This window comes from Gorilla gorilla, chromosome 12, assembly GCF_029281585.2.
Source record: "Gorilla gorilla gorilla isolate KB3781 chromosome 12, NHGRI_mGorGor1-v2.1_pri, whole genome shotgun sequence".
NCBI lineage: Eukaryota > Metazoa > Chordata > Mammalia > Primates > Hominidae > Gorilla > Gorilla gorilla.
In genome coordinates this window covers 36,322,501-36,342,281 of record NC_073236.2, presented here as the reverse complement: position 1 = coordinate 36,342,281, position 19,781 = coordinate 36,322,501, and the positions used below count along the sequence as shown (strand labels likewise).

Genomic DNA, 19,781 nt, shown 5'->3' with positions numbered 1-19,781 from the left:
TTTCTTTCTCCTTAGAATTTGTTAGTCTCATAAGGAGATGCCTGGCAGCTGGAATATTCTTGAGTCTTAAGTCCATTCTTCCCTCTGGAAAGAATTCTTCTGTTGCTTCTGGCTTGCTGCTACTCCTCTTTCCAGCTCTCTCTGCTTCTAGGTCTCCTATCAATCAAATACTAGAACTACCAAATCTGTCATATCTCTTCATTAACAATCTCTCTTTCTTGTTATTTTGTACTTGAACTGTGAGATGGTTCCTTCATTTACCCTCACAGATTTAATACGAGTTTTCAGCAGCGTTGCTTTGATTTTTACTACGTTTAAGATATGATTCACATATCATAAAGTTCACCCTCTTAAAGTATACAATTCTGTGTTTTTTGTCTTGTTTTGTTTTTTATTTTGAGATGGAGTCTCACTCTGTTGCCCAGGCTGGAGTGCAGTGGTGTGATCTCAGCTCACTGCAAGCTCTGCCTCCCGGGTTCACGCCATTCTCCTGCCTCAGCCTCCCGAGTACCTGGGACTACAGGCGCCCACCACCACGCCCAGCTAATTTTTTGTATTTTTTCAGTAGAGACGGGGTTTCACCGTTTAGCCAGGATGGTCTCGATCTCCTGACCTCGTGATCCACCCGCCTCGGCCTCCAAAGTGCTGGGATTACAGGCATGAGCTATTGCGCCCAGCCCAGTTCTGTGGCTTTTTAAAGACATTCAGAGTTGTGCAACCATCACCACAAATTCCTTAACATTCTCATCAATCCAAAAGCAACAAACCAAACCCATTACCCCCATTCACTGGTCCCCCAAGAAACCACTAATCTACTTTCTGTCTATATAGATTTGTCTAGTCCATATATTTCATATAAGTGGAATCATACAATAGGTGGCTTTTTGTATCCGGCTTCTTCAATTAGCACATTATAAAGGTTCATCCATACTCTAGCAAATATCTGTACTTCGTTCCTTTTTATTGATAACATTCAATTGTATAAACACACCACATATTGATTATTCATTTTTGAAAGATATTTTTGATGAATAGAAAAAATTTTTTTTTTTTTTTGAGACAGTCTCGCTCTGTTGCCCAGGCTGGAGTGCAGTGGTGCGATCTCGGCTCACTGCAAGCTCCGCCTCCTGGGTTCACGCCATTCTCCTGCCTCAGCCTCCCGAGTAGCTGGGACTACAGGCGCCTGCCACCACGCCCAGCTAATTTTTTTTGTATTTTTAGTAGAGATGGGTTTCACTGTGTTAGCCAGGATGGTCTCAATCTCCTGACCTTGTGATCTGCCTGCCTCGGCCTCCCAAAGTGCTGGGATTACAAGCATGAGCCACTGCGCCTGGCCGAATAGAAAATTCTTGGTTGTCTTTTTCTTTCAGCAGTTTGAATACATCACCCTACCACCTTCCTGACCTCCGTGGTTTCTGATGAGAAATTAGCTGTTACTCTTATTGATGATCCCTTATACATGATAAGTCACTCCTTTCTTGCTGTTTTAAAGATTCTGTCTTCGGCTTTCAATGATTTGAGTATGATGTATCAAGTGTGGATCTCTTTGAGTTTATCCTACTTGGAGTTCATTGGGCTTCCTGGATATGTAGATTCATGTTTTCCATCAAACATGGGATGTTTTTGGTCATGATTTATTCAAACATTTTTATCTCCCCCCTTCTCAATTTACTCTTCTTCTGAAACTCCTATTATATGTATATTGGTGCACTTGATTGTGTCCCACAAGTCTCTGAGGCTCTGTTCATTTTTCTTCATTCTTTTTTCCTTTCTGTTCCTCAGACTGGATAATCTCAATTGACCTGTCTTCAAGTTTGCTGATTCTTTCTTCTGCCTTCTCAAACCTACAGTTGAGCCTCTCTTAATGAATTTTTCATTTCAGTTATTATAATTTTGAACTCCAGAATTTGTATTTAGATACCTTTATAGTTTCTATCTCTTCAAGTCTCTATTTGGTGAGACACTGTTCTCACACTTTCCTCAGTTCTTTAGACATAGTCTCCTTCAGTTATTTAAACACACTTAAAATAGCTGATTTAAAAATCTTTGTCTACTAAGTTAAACATTTGTGCCTCCTAGGGATGGTTTCTACTGACTGTATGGGTTTTTTCCATCTGTGTATGAGCCATACTTTCTTTTTTGCAACATCTCATAACTTCTTGTTGAAAACTAGACATTTTAAATAATATAATGTGAGATCTCTGGAATTAGATTCTCTCCCTTCCCCAAGCTTTGTTGTTGCTGCTCTTTTGTGTGGCTGTTTCTTCAGTGCCTTTTCTGATCTAATTCTGTAAAGTAATACTCTTTGTCATGTGTGGCCACTGAAGTGACTGCTTCATTAGGTTAGTAGTCAGATAATGGTTGGACAGATATTTCCTTAAATACCAGAATCACAGACCTTTGCTGTAGCTAAGAGTCCCTGTGTGTATACTGGGGTGCATTTTCAATGTTCAGGAAGGCAGTTTATAACTCTGTCTTAGCCTTCATTTGCACTTGCATAGAACCTCAGGGTCAATCTCAGGTAATTGTTTAGGGCCTTTTCACGTCTCCTTAGTATGCACACAGCTCTGGACATGTGCACAGTCCTTCACTGGCCTTTGAGGTTCCCAGGAATATGAAAGAGCTTTTCAAATCTCCCTGTGAATATCTCATTCCTCAGCTTTCCCTTTTAAGGTTTTTTTGGTTAGCTTTTTGTTTGCTCCAACTGTTACTACTACCTCTGGCAGCTGCAATGTTAAAAAATGGACAGTGATTGTTTTTGACAAACATTCTCAGGGAAAAAGCTGTTGTCACTGATTCTGAGTTAAGCCAAATAAAGGCAGGTACAAGATGTGGGGTTTTCCAGGGAACTGCCAGACAGGCCAAATAATGATAACTCTCTAAGAAAGGGGCTTTTTGTAGGATCTCCAACCCCATTCTGTCCCCTTCAGGGACTTTTAGGCTATTGATTTTCACTATAACATCAAAGATGTTGCCTTTAAAGTCTACTTGGAGCTAGAGAGAGGACGATAGCAACAGGGCAAGTTCAAACATCATAAAGCTCTCTAACTAAGAACCCATTTGATATGATTTGGATGTTTTGTCCCCTCCAAATCTCATGCTGAAAGGTAATCCCCAGTATTGGAGGTAGGGCCTGGTGGAAGGTATTTGGATAATGGGGGACAAATCCCTCATGAATGACTTAGTGCCATACCCTTGGTGATGAGTGAGTTCTAGCTCTGAGTTTACGCAAGACCTGTTTGTTTAAGTGTGTGGCACCTCCTCCCTCTCTTGCTTAATCCTTCTCTCACCATGTAAGATGCTTGCTCCCGCTTTTCCTTCTGCCATAAATAAAAGCTCCCTGAGGGCTCACCAGAAGCTGAGAAGATGCTGGTGCCATGCTTGTATAGCCTGCAGAACCATGAGCCAATTAAACTTCTTTTCTTTATAAATTACTCAGCCTCCGGTATTTCTTTATAGCACTGCAAGAACAGACTAATACACCATTTTTCTTAAATAAATGCTACCCAGAGTGCTGTATGCCTCTGTTAATTTTCAGAGTTCTGAACCAATTGATTTTGACCATTTTTGCCAGTATACTCATTGCCTTTATAGAAAAGAAGATTTTTGGAAGTCTTCACTCTGCCATATCTGCCCTCATCATTCTTATTTTTAAATGTCAACTAGTGGTTTAAAATTAATAAACTGATTTTTATTTTCAAAAATTAATTTTGGTTCTCTGTAATATCTTCTCATATATCTTCATGAACCTTCATTATTTATTGGATACAACAAAATACAAAGAGCTTAGGTTTTTCTGTTCAATGAGCTTTAACAATCATAAACACCCATGTAAGCACCATCAAAACAAGATAGCACAACTTTTTCATCAGACTAGAAAGTTCCCTCTTGTACAAATCTCCTAGTTTTGCAAGCATTTTCTGATTTCCATCACTATTCTTTTGTCTATTCTTGAATTTCATACAAATGGAATGTTTTCGAGACTCATCTGTGTTGTTACATGTATTGATAATTCATTCTTTTTTAAAAAATGAGTCATATTCCATTGTACAATTTATTCATTCTACTGTTAACAGACATTTGGGTTGTTTTCCGTTTTGAACTATTAAATAAAGGTGACATAAATGTTGTTGTTCATGTCTTTTTGTGAACACTTTTTCATTTCTTCTGCATAATTACATACAAGTAAAATATATTTAACTTTATGAGAAACCAACAGTTTTCCAATGTGTTTGTATCATTTTCCACTCCCACCAGCAATACATAAAAATTCCAGTTGGGTAGAGTGTTTTGTTTTTTTGTTGTTGTTGTTGTTAATTTTACCCATTCTAATAGATGTGTTTTAATTTGTGGTTACATGATGACTTATGCTGTTAAGCATCATTTTAACATGTGCTTATTGTTCATTTGTATAACTTATTTTGTCTAGTGTCTGCTCAAGTCTTTTGCTCATTTTAAAAATTTGGTTGTTTACTATTTATTTGTCCTTTGTGAAGTATACATGTTGTGAATATTTTTTTCCAGTTTGTGGTTCATCTATTCATTTTCTCAGTGATGTCTCTTATGGACAGCAATTTCTTATTTTGATGAAATTCAATGTATCTTTTTTAAATTTTAGGGAGTGGTAGGCAGAGAAGCCCCTCCCTGACAAAAAGTATCTATGTCCTAATCCTCAGAAACTATGAATAGATTACATTACATGGCAAAAGGGACTTTACAGATGTGATTAAGTGATCTTCAGATGGATTATGCGGATGGGCTCAATCTATCACAGGAGCCCTTAAAAATAGAAGAGGAAGGCCTTAGGGTGAATCATAAAGATATAACAATGGAAGAAGAGGCGGGAGAGATTCCAAGCATGGAAGGCACTAGACCTGCCACTGCCAGCTTTGAAGATGGAGGAAGAGGACTGTAAGCCCACAAGAGGAATGTGAGTGGCCTCTATGAGGTGGGAACGGGCCTTAACTGATAGCTAGCAAAAAAATGGGGTCCTAAAATTTAAAACCACTAGCAACTGAATTCTGCCAACAACGTGAATGAGCAAGGAAATAGATACGAAATAGGCCCCAGAGGCCTTCTAAATAAATCCAGCCCTGCTAACACTGATTTTGGTGTTGTGAGACTCTAAGCAAAGACCCAGTGAGCACACTGGATTTCTAATCTAAGGGAACTGTAAGATAATACATTTATATTGCTTTAACATGCTAAATTTCTGGTAATTTGTTATGGCAGCAGTAGCAAACTAAAACAAACAGTGCTTTTTGTGCTCTGTCCAAATCTTTGCCTACCCTGAGTTTGAAAGTTCTCCTATTTTTCTTCTAGCGGCTTCAAGGTTTTATTACTATTTTAAGTTCTCTTTTGTTTCTTCTATTATGTCTGCCTGGACAGGAATTCCCTAATTTGATTATCTACTTGTCTCTTCAAGTTACAAAGTACCCTAAAATGACCTGTGGCCTCTCTCTACCTGCCCTTTTAACAGGTGTGAGTTTTCTTGACACCTACGCAAGGTAGGAATATTCAGGTCTTTCAGGCAGTAATGATGGCAGACAGACTTAAGGTACAGCAGGTGGCCAAAGGCTGGGAAGACTGAGATTACTTTAAGGGTTGATGGTCCCATGGCCACCTTCAGAACATGCCTTCGTACAAGGGACATTCTCTCCTGGCCTCCTCCCCCAACCCAGCCCATCTAAATTTCAACCAGGGTTTGATTCCTGGCTCAAGTTCCATAGCTTCCATTAAGTTTTCTCTGAGCAGCCTGCAGGCTCACTTACGTCATTCATTTGGCATATTTCCATAGAGACCACACACCTCTGATATGTAAGCCTTGTCTCTCCAACCTGATCGTCTGTAATCCCAGCTGAATAAACACTAAATAAATGCTGTTGAGGTAAACTGCATATATTTGATTCAACAATGCTATATTCAAGAGTATATCCAAAGGAAATAATCAGCAAAATGTATGAAAGATCTATGTATGAATACGTTCACTGTAATAGTGTTTATAATGGCAGATTGGGAAGAACCTGAATGTCCAGCAGTAGGAGACTGGCTAAAATAAGTATGGCACAGCTCTATTAAGAGACTCTATGAAGGCATTTAAAATGATCAAGCAGATCCCATATATATTAAAAAAGATATTTTGCCACATGAAAAAAGAATGTCAAGAGCACTAGGATGACATGTTTGGAAATAATTCCATACTTCCACAACCAAAAATCATTCAAAATCTCCATATAGTACTCTGTGAGGGTCAAACATATATATTTGGAAGGATATATACCAAAGTGGTAACTGACTACCTCTCTGCAACATTTTCTGTATTGAAGGTTTTACAATGAACATACTTTTTTAAAATTTTAAAGTTTTATTTTAAAAGTCAACACATTTGTCCATTCAATAATCCAGCTCCCACTCCTCGCTTTTTAAAAAACTAGGGTGGCCAGGCACGGTGGCTCACACCTGTAATCTGGGCACTTTGGGAGGCCGAGGCAGGCAGATCACGAGGTCAGGAGATCGAGACCATCCTGGCTAACACAGTGAAACCCCGTCTCTACTAAAAATACAAAAAATTAGCTGGGTGTGGTGGTGGGTGCCTGTAGTCCCAACTACTCGGGAGGCTGAGGCAGGAGAATGGCATGAACCCAGGAGGCGGAGCTTGCAGTGAGCCGAGATTGTGCCACTGCACTCCAGCCTGGGAGACAGAGAGAGACTCCGTCTCAAAAAAACAAAAACAAAAAAAAAACAAAAAAAACTGGGGTAAAATTCACTTTATATAAAATTAATCCTTACTTTTTAAAGCAGTTTCTTCCTCCATGTGCCCAATTAACATGACTATATTACTGTTTTTCGTTCACCAGATTCAGAAATGTCCTGATTTATAGGCGGATGAGGATTTTTAACTCAAATTATACCAACTGTCATTCTCTCTCCATATGCAATCATTTTAGCTCAATTTTTGTTAAATCCACATTGTCATGATGAAAGTTAAGCACATATTACTCATTAAGAACCATGTGGGATTCCTTCCACTTCTCTCTTGTGATGACCCTGTTTCCTGGATCCCATGACTTCTCTGCTTAGTGTGGTCCCTCTTTAGGATGAGAACACATCCTCCACTAGCTTCCGGAGAAAGAATGCAGGGGAAGTAAATTTTTGCTGTACAACTCTGTGCAGCTGAAACAAGTTTCTTCCTACCCTCACATTTGACTGATAGTCTGGTTGGGCAGAGAATTCTGGGTTGAAAATATAATTAAAGGTGTTGTCTCACTGTCTTCAAGTTTCCAATGTCACTGAGACATTCCATGCCAGTTTTATTCCTGATCCTTGGGTATGACCTGTTTTTTTTTTCTCTTTCTGGAAGTTTTCAGGATCTTCATTTTATTCCCTGTGATCTGAAATTTCACCACAATATACTTTGTTATGGGTCTCTTTCAGCATTGCGCTGGGCCTTGGTAGACATTTTTAACCTAAAGACACATTCTTCAGTTCTCGGAGATTTCCTCTTTCTTTGCATTTCCTCCCTTAACATTCTCTTCTGTTTTTTCTTCTAAATATCGGACCTTCTGGATTTACTCTCAAAATTTCCATTTCTATTTCTTACCCATTTTCTACTTTGTTTTTAAAATCTTACTTTCTGGAAGAATTCCTTGACTAACTTCCAAACTTCATAGAATTTTTTAAATTTTGTCTATCATATTTTAAACTTCTAAGATTGTTCTTGTTCTTCAATTGTTCTTTTTATCTTTATAGTGTCCTGGTTTTGTTTTATAGATATACTATCTTTTCTTGAGTATACAAATTATAATTTCTTTTTTTTTTTTTTTTTTTTGAGACAGAGTCTCGCTCTGTTGCCCAGGCTAGAGTGTAATGGTGCAATCTCGGCTCACTGCAACCTCCGCCTCCTGGCTTCAAGCGATTCCCCTGCTTCAGCCTCCCGAGTAGCTGGGATTACAGGCACCCACCATCATCCCTGGCTAATTTTTGTATTTTTGTAGACACAGGGTTTCACCATGTTGGCCAGGCTGGTCTTGAACTCCTGACCTCAGGTGATCCGCCCACCTTGGCCCCCCAAACTGCTGGGATTACAGGATTGAGCCACCATGCCTGGCCAATATAAATTATTATTTCTTTAAAACTTTCTGCAATGTCTCTGTTTCTTCCAAATTCTATTTTTTGTTTCTTTTTTATTATTATTTTTTAGAGACAGGGTATCCCTCTGTGGCCCAATCATAACTCACTGCAGTCTCAAACTCCTAGGCTCAAGGGCTCCTTCCACCTCAGCCTCCTTAGTAGCTGGCAATACAGGCGTGTGCCACCACAGCCAGGTAAGTTTTTTTTTTTTTCTTTTTTAGAAACAGGGTCTTGCTATGTTGCCCAGGCTGATCTCAAACTCCTGGCCTCAAGCAATCCTCCTGGCTTAGCCTCTCAAAAGTGCTAGGATTACAGGTGTGAGCTACTGTACCCGGCCAGTAGTGTACTTACACTTTTATGGGTTTTGCAATTTGTCCAAGTCTTTTGGGGCTGGGGAGTGCTTAACCACCTTGATCTTCTTTGTCTCTCAAACAAGCAGTAGCATCCTCACGTAGCACAGGAGGAAACTGTTCCAGCAAGGTCGAGTGGCAGGCTCAAGGCCATGTGGTTAGCCTGGCATGGTCAGGGCTGGAATCCAGGTCATCTGACTCCCCAGGAGGTGCCTCTTTTATGTCACACCACCTCTTGGACATTGGTGCCAGGCCACCAACTAATGTTGACCAAGGAATGGGAAAAGGGGAGAGGAGCGCTGGGTAGCATTGGGCTCTGATGGAGAGGCGTCTCAGGCCTCCTGGGTAAGCACAGTGATGCCACGTATCGCTGACCCCAGACTCAGCACATTCTGATCCACTTTTTAGTACATTCTTATCTGATCCTGAGAAAGAGAGCATGCAGGTGCCAATGTTGCCTTTTATACAATAGGGAACTGAGGGCTAGAGAGCGAAACTCAGCCAACACAAGGCCTTGCAGCCAGGGGCAACAAAGCTGAACTCTATGCCCGGTTTCCCCAACCCCTCCTTCCCTTTCCCCCATTGGGGTGGGGGTGGGGAGGGTCTCTGTTTGCAGCTCTAGGTGGGCTCACCTCCCTGTCCCCAGCCACCTGTGGAGAGCATACCCCCAAGGGGGCGGGCCCCATGCTGAGGAGACAGGAGCCTGTGGGCACGGAGGCTCCAATGTGCCTTCCCATCCACAGAAGTTCACAACTGTGAGGGCTCCGTCTTCTCAGAAACACTGCAGCAGTGGTGGCAGCAGCAGCAAGCTCTCTGAGACAAGCCCATGCACTGGTGGTAGTGTTTTTGTTTTCATTTTTAAGTAAAATATTTTTTAAAACAAAAAAATAATGAAAGATACCTACCTAAGCTAAATTCTAAAATGGGCTCATCTGGGTCTTGTATATTTCCTGAATAGAAAAGAAATGACAGAAAAATCACCCTTAATAAACTTTTATCTGTTTTCAGATTAAATGCACAAATAACCCTCTACTTCCCCCCAACAACAACAAAAACTGCCATGCAAGACAATTTCTTTATTTTAAAAATATTTTGTTTTTGAGATTGCTAAGAAGTCCCTGACCCCACAACCAAACCCCTGCTCCTCCTCAGATCTACACATCCACAACAGGGCGGGCTTTTACCATGGCCTGGGCATGTGCCAGCAAAACATTTGGACATTCCCACACTACCCTGGTGGTGCCCCTGCTACCAAACTGGAAAACTAATGTAGCCAGGCTCCAGCACAAGCGGTTCACAGGAAGAGGGCTGACGCCCCCCTTCCCTATTTCCTGGTTCAACCAGAAGGGTGCCAAACCAGAGTACCCTGTAGTCTAGGGTAGTCATGGGGAATCACTGGGTACCTGCCAGCACTGCCACAGTGTGGAGCCCAGGTGCTGTGAGCTCATACCTGGAGCCCAGTGCAGGCCCTGTGAGGCTCACCTGCCAGAGAGAGGCCCAGCATGTCGGCCGCCACGTCGATGGTGGAAGCCCGCTGCATTGCACGGGCCCTGGCACCATGGCGAGGGCTGTGCTCTCTTGCTGTCATGATGTCATTGGTGATGATGTGCTTCTTGATCCTCGGTCAGACCACGCCTGATTACCCGGGAAGTGCTGGCACCGAGCCCTAGTCCACTAAAGTGGCAGTAGCCCTGAGAAAAGGAGCACTTGTAAGAAACCATGGGGATGGTGATAGAGAGAAATCATGCTCTCATTTAGAAAGAACGTGACCTACCGGGGGCGAGGTACAGTGACAGGGTTCCCCAGCATGTGAGGAACCGGGGTGGACTGTCCGCTGCTCCCTGCCCCTTCTGGTCACTTCTTCCTCCCCACTCCCCAACACAGGGTGTCCGTGGGATCCCTTGAGGATGTCCTGTCCTCTTCAACGGAGATATGCCACAGTGAATGATGGTTTTCATATAATTATAAAATATGGCTTTTGAGATTTTCTTGTTCTCTTTATTATGCTCTTCTGTTGGCAAGTCTCTTAGAACCTTTAAATATTTAAATCAATTCACCACAACCTCTGTGAGAAGGGTAAGAGTTGCAGAACAGTCTGCTGTCCACGGGCTACATACAGGTGGCAAAACACTAGTGAGACAAAGCTCACAACTCTAACCTGCTGGCTTTCTTCCCAGAGCTGCATAAACTTCACATGTGTCTGGGTCTCAGGCTTTCCTTCCCGCAAAGCATGTAATCTGGGCCTAAGCGAAGTGGAGGGTGCTGTGCTATGGAAAGGGAGGGCTCTGGGTAAAACACTGCCACAGGCTGAGTCAGACGCTTCACATGGCTCAGAGCTCCAGAACTCACGCTCTGCTCTCAGAACTAGATTAAGCAGCGAGAAGGGTGTTTCAGGTTTTTCCAACCCTATATGCTACAACTCCTGCTGTCTCTAGAAAGAACCAACCTTTACAAGTTAAGATAATTAGACTGAGCAATAAGCCTAGTTTAAAACACTCTCTCAGAGGTCTTCATATTTCCAGAGACAGCCCTGATCTTCTCAAAGGGTGTCCACACCCTGTGCCTGAAGGACCTGGGCTCCTGTCCTTGGGTTAATTCCCCAAACAACTTACTGGACATGTTTGCTCTCGGACCATGTGGCATTTCTTCATAGAAGCATGTCCAAATCCATCATCTAAAAATAAGAAAGCGAAAACTTAACAAGCTGGTCAAACATGAAGTTTCTGAGAGACTGCAATGCCTAGAAACGTGGAGGCCAAGAGCTACTCCATGTTTGTTTGAGCTCCACACCCCAATCCAACCTTCTGGCTCAAAAACACAAGTTTTGCTCAAACCCAAAATAAATGAGAAAGAGAAAGCACATATTCCTCTCCCCTGCAGGGCTGATCTGCTGGGGGAGTCTGGGCCTGTCCTAAAGAGCCAGGTGAGCAGCTGGGTGTGATTTAGGGAGATGAGAATGTGAGACCAGTTTCCCTACTCACAAACTGTAGGCCCTGGGAGAAGCTGCAGGGCCCTCTTAAGGCCCTGCCCTTCAGGATGGATGGGCTGCACCCATCTCATGGGGCTGCAATGAAAACCAAATGTGCGTGAACAGGAGAGGGCTCTGCAAACTCCACTGAGTTCCCACAATGCTGCTGCTGCTGGGCCCCCAGGCCCCACTCAGTCCCAGCACCACAGGGGCTGTTTGGCAGGCCACAGGGCAGGGCTCAGCTCATGAGCCATCCCTCTCAAAGCACCAGGGTCGGGGAATCAGATGACCGCAAGAGCAGAGTGCTTAGCCCAGGGCTGACTCAGTTTCTCTCGCAGGCTATGCTCCTATCCTTCCCACTAGGGGTGCCCAGGGACCTTCAGTCTGGGCATCTCCGCAGACAGGGCAGTGGCCTGGTGGGGGAGCCACAATAAAAATCACCAAGGGGAAGATTTGCTGGTTAACGTCAAAAGGCACACAAGTGAAGCAATGTGCAATGTGACTGGTAAAACAGGAAAGTGCTTACAGTACTAATATCTGCTTTTTACAATAATGGTTGTACACATTAACAAAAAACTCACCAAAATGCAAGTGGCAAAAGGTAGGAATTTATAAATGAGGAACACACGTGGTAAACATTTTGAAAAAGTGACCAAACTCATTAAGTAACGCAATGCTAAATATGCTTTCCTTCACCTAAATTCGTCCTCCAAAAGAGTTTTGTTTGTTCTTTAATGAGAATACACATTGCTGGAGGACCTGGGGGAAGCTGTCTAGGACTCTCCTATATTGTTACTCCATCTTAGAGTAGTTCAAACATTCAGAAAGCCATTTGGCATTAATTATCAAAATTTGTAAATGATAACAAAACTCTTGCCAATAGTATAGAACATGGAAAAGACTACTGGGTAAAAATGCTTATTGCAGCATTACTTATAATAATAAAGCAATCCAAATGCCCAGCTATAGGTAAGAAAAGAATGTTCTGGAACATCCATAAGACACACTATTATCTGGCTATCAAAATGATCATAATAAAGCCAACAGAGGAGAAGTTCTTCAACCCCATTAGTCATCAGGGAAATGCAAACTGAACCCATGAGATACCTCTGCACAAGCACTGGAATAGCAAAAATGACAAAAGACCAACAATACTAAAGTGTTGATGAGGACATGGAGTAACTGGAAGTGATACTACTGGTAGAGCGTAAATAGTCACCCGCGCTGGAAAACTGGCCGTCTCTACTTAAGTTGAACATACACCTACCCTGTGACCTGGCATACAACTCAGACGGGGAGCTGCTAACAGAAACGCACACTTATGCTCACCAAAAGCCTGTAGAGAAGGTTTAGAGCAGCAATGTTCACAGTAGTAAGATACCAGAGACAACCTAAATGTTCGTCAACAGTAGAACAGATGAAACAATGGGATGAGTCTCAGAAACAATGTCAAGGGGAAAAGTTAAGACCATTCTAGGCAAATCCATTCATACGAAGTTCAAGCACAGGCCAAACGAATCTGTGGCATCCAGAGTAGGGAGAGTGGTACCCTGAAGGGGTGGGTACTGACTGGGGAGGGTGAGAGGGCTTCCGGGGCTCTGGAAATGATCTGGGTGAGGGTTACACACAGACTTTACTGTGTGAAATTCACTGAGCTGTACACAGGTGATTTTTATACCCCAATACAAAGTGTATACAAGACAACATAGCATTAAAAAAAAAAACTTACGTGAGTTCTGCATCATGTGTTTTTAAAGAAATAGCCCACCTTTGGTCGTCTGCAGCCATTTAAAGAGGTACTGTACAGAGGGGACAGCCAGCAGGCGGCTGCATCAAGATGACAGCCATGCTGGGGGTGTGATCATGGGGAACTGTCTTCCTCCTTCTCTAACGGCCATACTCTTGTGTCACTGAAGATTGCACCCCATGCTGGCCAGAGGCAGGGCAGCACCCCAGGCATGACTTCAGCTCGAAGAAGAGGCTCTTCCCTTTTGAACCTTTTCCCAGTGTGTCTAAAGCATTCCATTGCCTGCCTTGCTGCCCTGCTCAGCCTGTTAGTGAAGGTGTCGGTCAGCCCCCCTTCACTTGTGACAGTGGATACAGGCCACCTAACAGAGGGACACATCTGTACCCCAACATCCTGCCAGCCCTGGGGAAGCTCCGAAACTCACCCATGCCTACCCCTTTCCACCTCTCCCTGCAGGGTCCCTGCCCACTCCACCAGCCTGCTCTGCCCTTAGGAGGGTGGTTTATATCCTAGGCATCATGAGGTTTCCCGAGATAGAAATGCTTAAAGGGGTACATCTACAGACTAATTTTACACTTGAGAGAGTTCACAGGTCACAGAAATTTTTAGGTCAAAAAGACCTTAGAAGCACTTCATAGTTATTTGGGGACATTTAATTAGAATCTGCAATTTAAGTCATCAAGGCCCAGAACGCAAAGCTAATTTGCACAGCTGAACTCGATTTCTCTTCTTGGTCTCATTAATATAAGGTAATTCACCAAGGATTCGTATATTCCCAAGGTCCTCGTTTTTCCTCCCAGCTCCACTTGAAGACCAGAGTTCATTAGGAGGAAAAACTGCACTTAAGCAGAAGAGGAGACAGAATGTGTGGGAGCTGTCTAGGGGGCTGGAATTTTTTTCTTGGGGTCAAGAAAAAAGAAGCAATAACCCATGAAGTGAGCAGCTCCCATTCCTCACTCTGCGCACTCATGTGACCCCTCCGACAAGAGGCGGCAGGCCATCAAGTGGACAGTAAACCCTGAGGTTCTATCCCACTTCCCATGATGTCCCTTCCAGCCATGGGGGGCAGGGAAAGGGGTGGTGGAGAGGGCACTGGCAGGATGGGAGGGGTGTTAGGATTCACACAGGACTAGTGAGGTGGCAAGGCCTTCAGCAGCAGTCCTGGGAAAGGTTTGCCAGAGGCCTAGCGCGAGTACTGCAGGTCCCTCCACCTCACGAACCTCTCAGGCTCTCCGGAGCTGGAGTTGAGGGGTGAGGATTAACATATCAGAGCTCCACGTTTGCTTATTCATTGGTGTTCTTCTAAGAATAATTTTTAAAAGGAGTTGCACGGATGAGGTCACGGATGCTCAGAGTGATTTTTTTCAAGGTCATATGGAGATGAAATATGAACTATCGTTATCAACCCAAAGAAAAAGCCCAAGTGCAATGGGGGCCCCTCTCCCTGCCCCGCCCACCGGATCCCGTCCTACCCCACCCCTGTCCTACCCCACCACAGCCTACTGCTGTCACTGTGGCAGCAAATGGGCTGAGAAGCTTCACTGTGCCTCTGCTCTCCAAACACAGGCAGCACAAGAGAGAAAGTAAAATGAAAGGCTGGCATGAAGCTGAGCATGAGTCAGCAGCCCCTAAGAAAGACGCTACTTTACAGGGGAAGAAAGAGGAAAGGACTTACTCTCAGAAACCCCAAATCCAGGACAGCTAAAATCATAGATCAGTGAGGTGTCACACCATTCACTGGCACTGAAAGTTACTATTAATAATAACCTCAGAAAGACAAATATCACCTTCCTGCAGACAGAGAGGAAGGATACTGCAAAGGATGCGGATGAACCTCCAGCTGGAAGAGGTGCACAGAGCAAGGCATGTGGGAAGGGCGTGGAGCTGCCCTGCCCGCCCTATGTGCCACTCCCCGGGAACCTCTGCATGCTCAGCTATCCAAAAGCTCCCAGAACTCAGTCCTTTGGAGTTTTCGGGTTTTGTACTTTTTTTTTTTTTTCCAGCTTTTAGAGACAGGGTCTTGTTCTGTCTCCTAGGCTGGAGTGCAATGACATCAGGCTTATTGTTGCCTCAAACTCCTGGGCTCAAGCCATCCACCCATCTCAGCCTCCTGAGTAGCTGGGACCACACGCGTGTGCCACCACATCTGGATAATTACTAATTTTTTAAAATTAGAGATGGGGTCTCACTATGTTGCCCAGGCTGGTCTCAAACTCCTGACTTCAAGCAATCCTCCCACCTTGACCTCCCAAAGTGGTGGGATTACAGGTGTGAGCCATAACACCTGGCCTCCTTTTGGGTCTTTAATGAAAGCTTCATTATAGACATAATTAACTAAATCACTGGCCATTGATTTACCAGCTCAACCTTCAGCCTCTCTCCCCTCCCCAGAGGTGGGAGGGTGGAAGACTGTAAATTCCAGCCCTCTAATCATGGGATTGGTTACCCTGGCAACCAGCCAAATCCTAAAGCAATTTAAGAGCCCCCAGCCACCAGTCATCTCATTAGCATACAAAGATACTCTTACCGCTCCAGAGATTCTAAGAATACCTCAGGAAAAGAGGGAGGTAGACCAAATATATATTTCACAATACCACACCCCCTCTCTAACTCCAGGTGGGGCTCAGAACACCCTGAACACATCCCCTGAGCCTCCCCTACTCCCAATATTCCCTAGGCTAGGCTTGGACCTCACCACTCTGGAGACTCCATGGTGTGAGATGACTTTAATGTAAAGACGACGGGTTCACTGAAGTGGCTCCACTAGAGCTGTTAATCCAACCTAGAAAGAAAATGTGACCCACTCTCTACCACAGTGTTCCAGACCAGCCTCCATTTCCATGGGTCCCCTAGGGCCAGATGGAAACTGAATCTACCCAGGGATCTACTCAGACCTTGTCTACACCTAACAGGGGTCCTGGGACCCTTGGGGGCTTCAGGGCCACCAATTCTTGAAGCCCAGCAAATAAGAGAACAACGGGCACCTAGGAGGACTTTCTATGACATGGCACAAACATGGGGATGGGCACAGGGTAAGTAAAATGCAGCCACTGATGACACAAACTGAATGGGCCAGAGCCAGAATGGCTGCGGTGACAGGGAGGGGCAGCAGGGACAAGGCAAGGCCAACAGAGAGAACAGGAGCAGTAACTCCAGAATGGCCAAGCCCAAGGCGACCAGCAAACTGGAGGCTCCACTCCAAAGACAAGGCAGCACTGGCCTGTGTGCAGGCTTGCCACAACAGCTCACATTCTGCTCCCAAGCATCCACTCAGGTCTGTCACCAGCCAAGGTACGTGCTGCATACAGCAAAGACCAGGAAGGCCTGCTTCCAAGTATTCCAGAGCAACAGCCAATGGCAGCAGAAACTTCCTCTGGTTTATATTTGGAATGAGTGAGTGAGTGAGTGAGTGAGTGAATCAATGAATGCCTCTACATAACCAATGAGAAAGTTAAGTGCTATGAATCAACTTTTAATGCAAAGTAAATGATAAAACAGGTATGAGAAGAAGAGCGTGTGACCATGAGATGAGAACACACCAGAACTCATTCTTCCTTAAATATGGCCAACTTGAGGGGGCCGCCCAGGAAGACGAGGATGTTGAACACTGGAGAAAACTGCCATCTGATATCAAGTGGGAAGGGGTTGTGGGGTTGGCATGGATCATAAAAGCAGAAGGACTGATTCCGGGAGGCGATGCAGGAGGAGTGGGGCCTACGATACAGCAGCTGGGGTCCTTGATTCTAATTTGCCCACTTTGGAGACTACTCCATCCCTGGGTGTCCTTCCCCATCCTACGGTGCAAGGGAATAGTGGAAGCAAGCAGGCCTTCCATTTTTTTTTCTTTCAAACAAAAGCCATCTGCTTAGGAAAGATCTTAACCTATATGCTTCTCTAGCATAAAATACAAAAACAAAAAATGCTGCCTCAAAGGCCCAGGTATTAACTAGGATGGAAAGGCCACATGCTGCAGGAACACGGACAAGGTGGAGGGGACCTGGGAGGGGTCTCAGGAAGGCCTTGCTCATGCCTCTCGGGGCTCTGGCTCCAAGCCCACCAGGCCCCCAGCACCCTGGTCCACAAAAGGCTCTTGATATAGTTTGAATGTGTTCTCCAAAGTTCCTGTGTTGAAAACTTAATTGTCATTCTAACAGTAGTGGGAGGTGGGGCATTTAAGAGGTGATTAGGCCACGAGGACTCTGTCCTCATGAATGGATTAATGCTGTTTCTGTAGGAGTGAGGGGAGTGGATTCCTGATAAATCGGGAGTTTAGCCCGATTTCCTCTCCGTCTCTCATGCTGGCTTCCACCTTCCACTCTTCCACCATGGGAAGACCCTCATCAGATGCAGGCACCATGCTCCTGGACTTCCCAGCCTCCAGACTGTAAGAAATAAGTTGCTTTTCTTTACAAACTACCCAGGCTGTGGTATGTTGTTGGAGTAGCAGAAAATGGATTAAGACAGGTGTCAACACCTGCCCTTCCGCAGACTAAACCCTTGGATCAACCTGTGAGGCCCAGAGTGGGGCCTCAGGAATCCACCCACTTGCTCAGCTAATCCCACTTCAGATCCCTCCCCCCCCACAGGTGAAAGAGCTGCTGAGCTTCTCTCAGCCTCAGTTTCTGTATAACGGAAATAACACTGGTCTCACCAGGACACACTGAGGAGCAAGCACACATGTGAAGAAACACAGAAAACATCCGCATAGAGCTCAGCACATGGGCTGTCAGCCATGTGAGGTTGTCACCTTGGCATGTGAGGTTCTCACCTTGGCTTTTCCTAACCTCCCCTGAGGCTGGCCCCCACAGCGCTTGTACTGGGGCCATCTGTGAGCCTGGAAGCCCTTTCTCTACAGCTAAGTCTATGTTAGTTTTACCCAACTTTCCTACCTTCTCCAGTTCCCCCAACCGGAACTTTTCACCAAGGTCCACGGTACTTTGCTTGCGCTACAGTTTATAATCACCAAAAATTAGGCCCAAAGGTTGCTATTGAAAAGGAACATGAGAGCACAGGCCTGTTCCTTGAAGCAATATGGCTTGGTGGCATGGGGGAGGGGGAGCCCAGGCAATGGCATCAGACCTGGTGAGCTGCTGTGAAGCATGTGACCTTCCACAGGGTCCCATCTCTGTGCATCAGTTTCCTCGCCTGTCAAATGAAGTTACGACTACTGTTGGAAGGAATTCAGAGTCTCCCAATCAGAGGAGTGTGAGTGGACCCTGGACTCCTAGGGAAGTGAGGTGGGTGCTCTGTCCCTCCAGGATAGACATTCATGTTCTGAGGGGGCAGCATCATGGTCCTCTTGTACTGAAGAGGTCTGCTTCCTCCTCCCCTCAGAGCTGGGGCCCAGCCCTCTCCCACCTCCCACCTCCCAGCTCTCTATACCTGCACAGGGCAGGAGAGGGTCACTGTAAGTAAAGCTCTGACTCAAAGGACACTTAACACCCAAGCATGCTGCAAAACATCCATCCAACGCTGCTAGGGCTTAAATACAGGAAAGTAATGTGCTTTAGAAAAATCAAGCATAGGGGCCCAGTAATCCCAGCACTTTGGGAGGCCAAGGCGGGCAGATCACAAGGTCAGGAGATCGAGACCATCTTGGCCAACGTGGTGAAACCCCGTTTCTACTAAAAATACAAAAAATTAGCTGGGCGTGGTGGCACGTGCCTGTAGTCCCAGCTACTTGGGAGGCTGAGGCAGAAGAATCGCTTTAACCCGGGAGGTGGAGGTTGCAGTGAGCCCAGATTGCACTACTGCACTCCAGCCTGGACAACAAAGCGAGACTCCATCTCAAAAAAAAAAAAAAATTAAATCAAGCACAGGAAGAGAAGTAACATGCTGGCAATGCGTATCCCTTCTCACCTGCAAACACAAATGACCTGACTTAGGGCCCCCGAGCTTGTGCTCACTGGGAGATGTTCATTTATCTCTGGCTTCCCATTTCCCAAGCCCTACTGTCTGCCAGTGATGATGGACAGGCAGCAATGGCAATGAGTTAACTTCATTTACTTAACTGACATGCCTCATTAGTTTAATAAATATGCTTACTACTATAATACAGGGCCTGAACCAAAATACAAATGCACATCCCAGACTCCGATGGAGGGAGTCAGTCACTGTGCTACAGTCTGAATGTGTCCCCCAGAATTCCTATGTTGAAATGTAGCCATCAATGTGATAGTATTAAGCGGGGCCTTTGGGAGGTGATTAGACCCTGAGGGCTCTGGCCTCATAGGAGGGATTAGTGCGGTATGAAAGGGCTGGAGGGAATTAGGTAGGCCCTTTTTGCACTTCACCTTTTGTCATGTGAGGACATGACAAGAAGGCCCTCAGCAGACCCTAAATGCCAGCGCCTTCCCAACATCCACAGGTCTAAGAAGTACATTTCTGCTGTTTACCAGTCTCAGTTATTTTGTTACAGCAACCTGAACTGACTGAGATACCTTGGATAGGGACATGGATATCCCTGTAAACAAGAGGGCAGAGGAGGATGCTCCAGGAGCAGAACAAGCCCAGACCGTTCCAGCCTTCCTCTTTCACCTCACCAGCCAGCCCCTCAAGGTTTCCCATCTCAGTAGATGGAGTTCTG

The 19,781-nt window shown here is 44.9% G+C and overlaps 1 protein-coding gene across 20 annotated transcripts in view; it reads right to left on the bottom strand.

The window, feature by feature from the left end:
• Positions 1-19,781, bottom strand: part of INPP4A (inositol polyphosphate-4-phosphatase type I A) — a 153,669-nt gene that overhangs the window by 67,727 nt on the left and 66,161 nt on the right. For 19 of the 20 annotated variants that reach the window (XM_031007953.3, XM_055378456.2, XM_055378457.2 and 16 more), the window contains 3 exons: positions 11,093-11,154; positions 9,963-10,171; positions 9,386-9,430 (listed from right to left, as the gene is read on the bottom strand). In XM_031007953.3, the coding sequence (XP_030863813.1) occupies positions 9,386-9,430; positions 9,963-10,068 (151 nt within the window). In that variant the 5' untranslated portion in view covers positions 10,069-10,171; positions 11,093-11,154. Of the gene's footprint in view, positions 1-8,481; positions 9,339-9,385; positions 9,431-9,962; positions 10,172-11,092; positions 11,155-19,781 lie in introns of those variants that run through there. The other variant, XM_019020778.4, reaches the window with a different exon arrangement.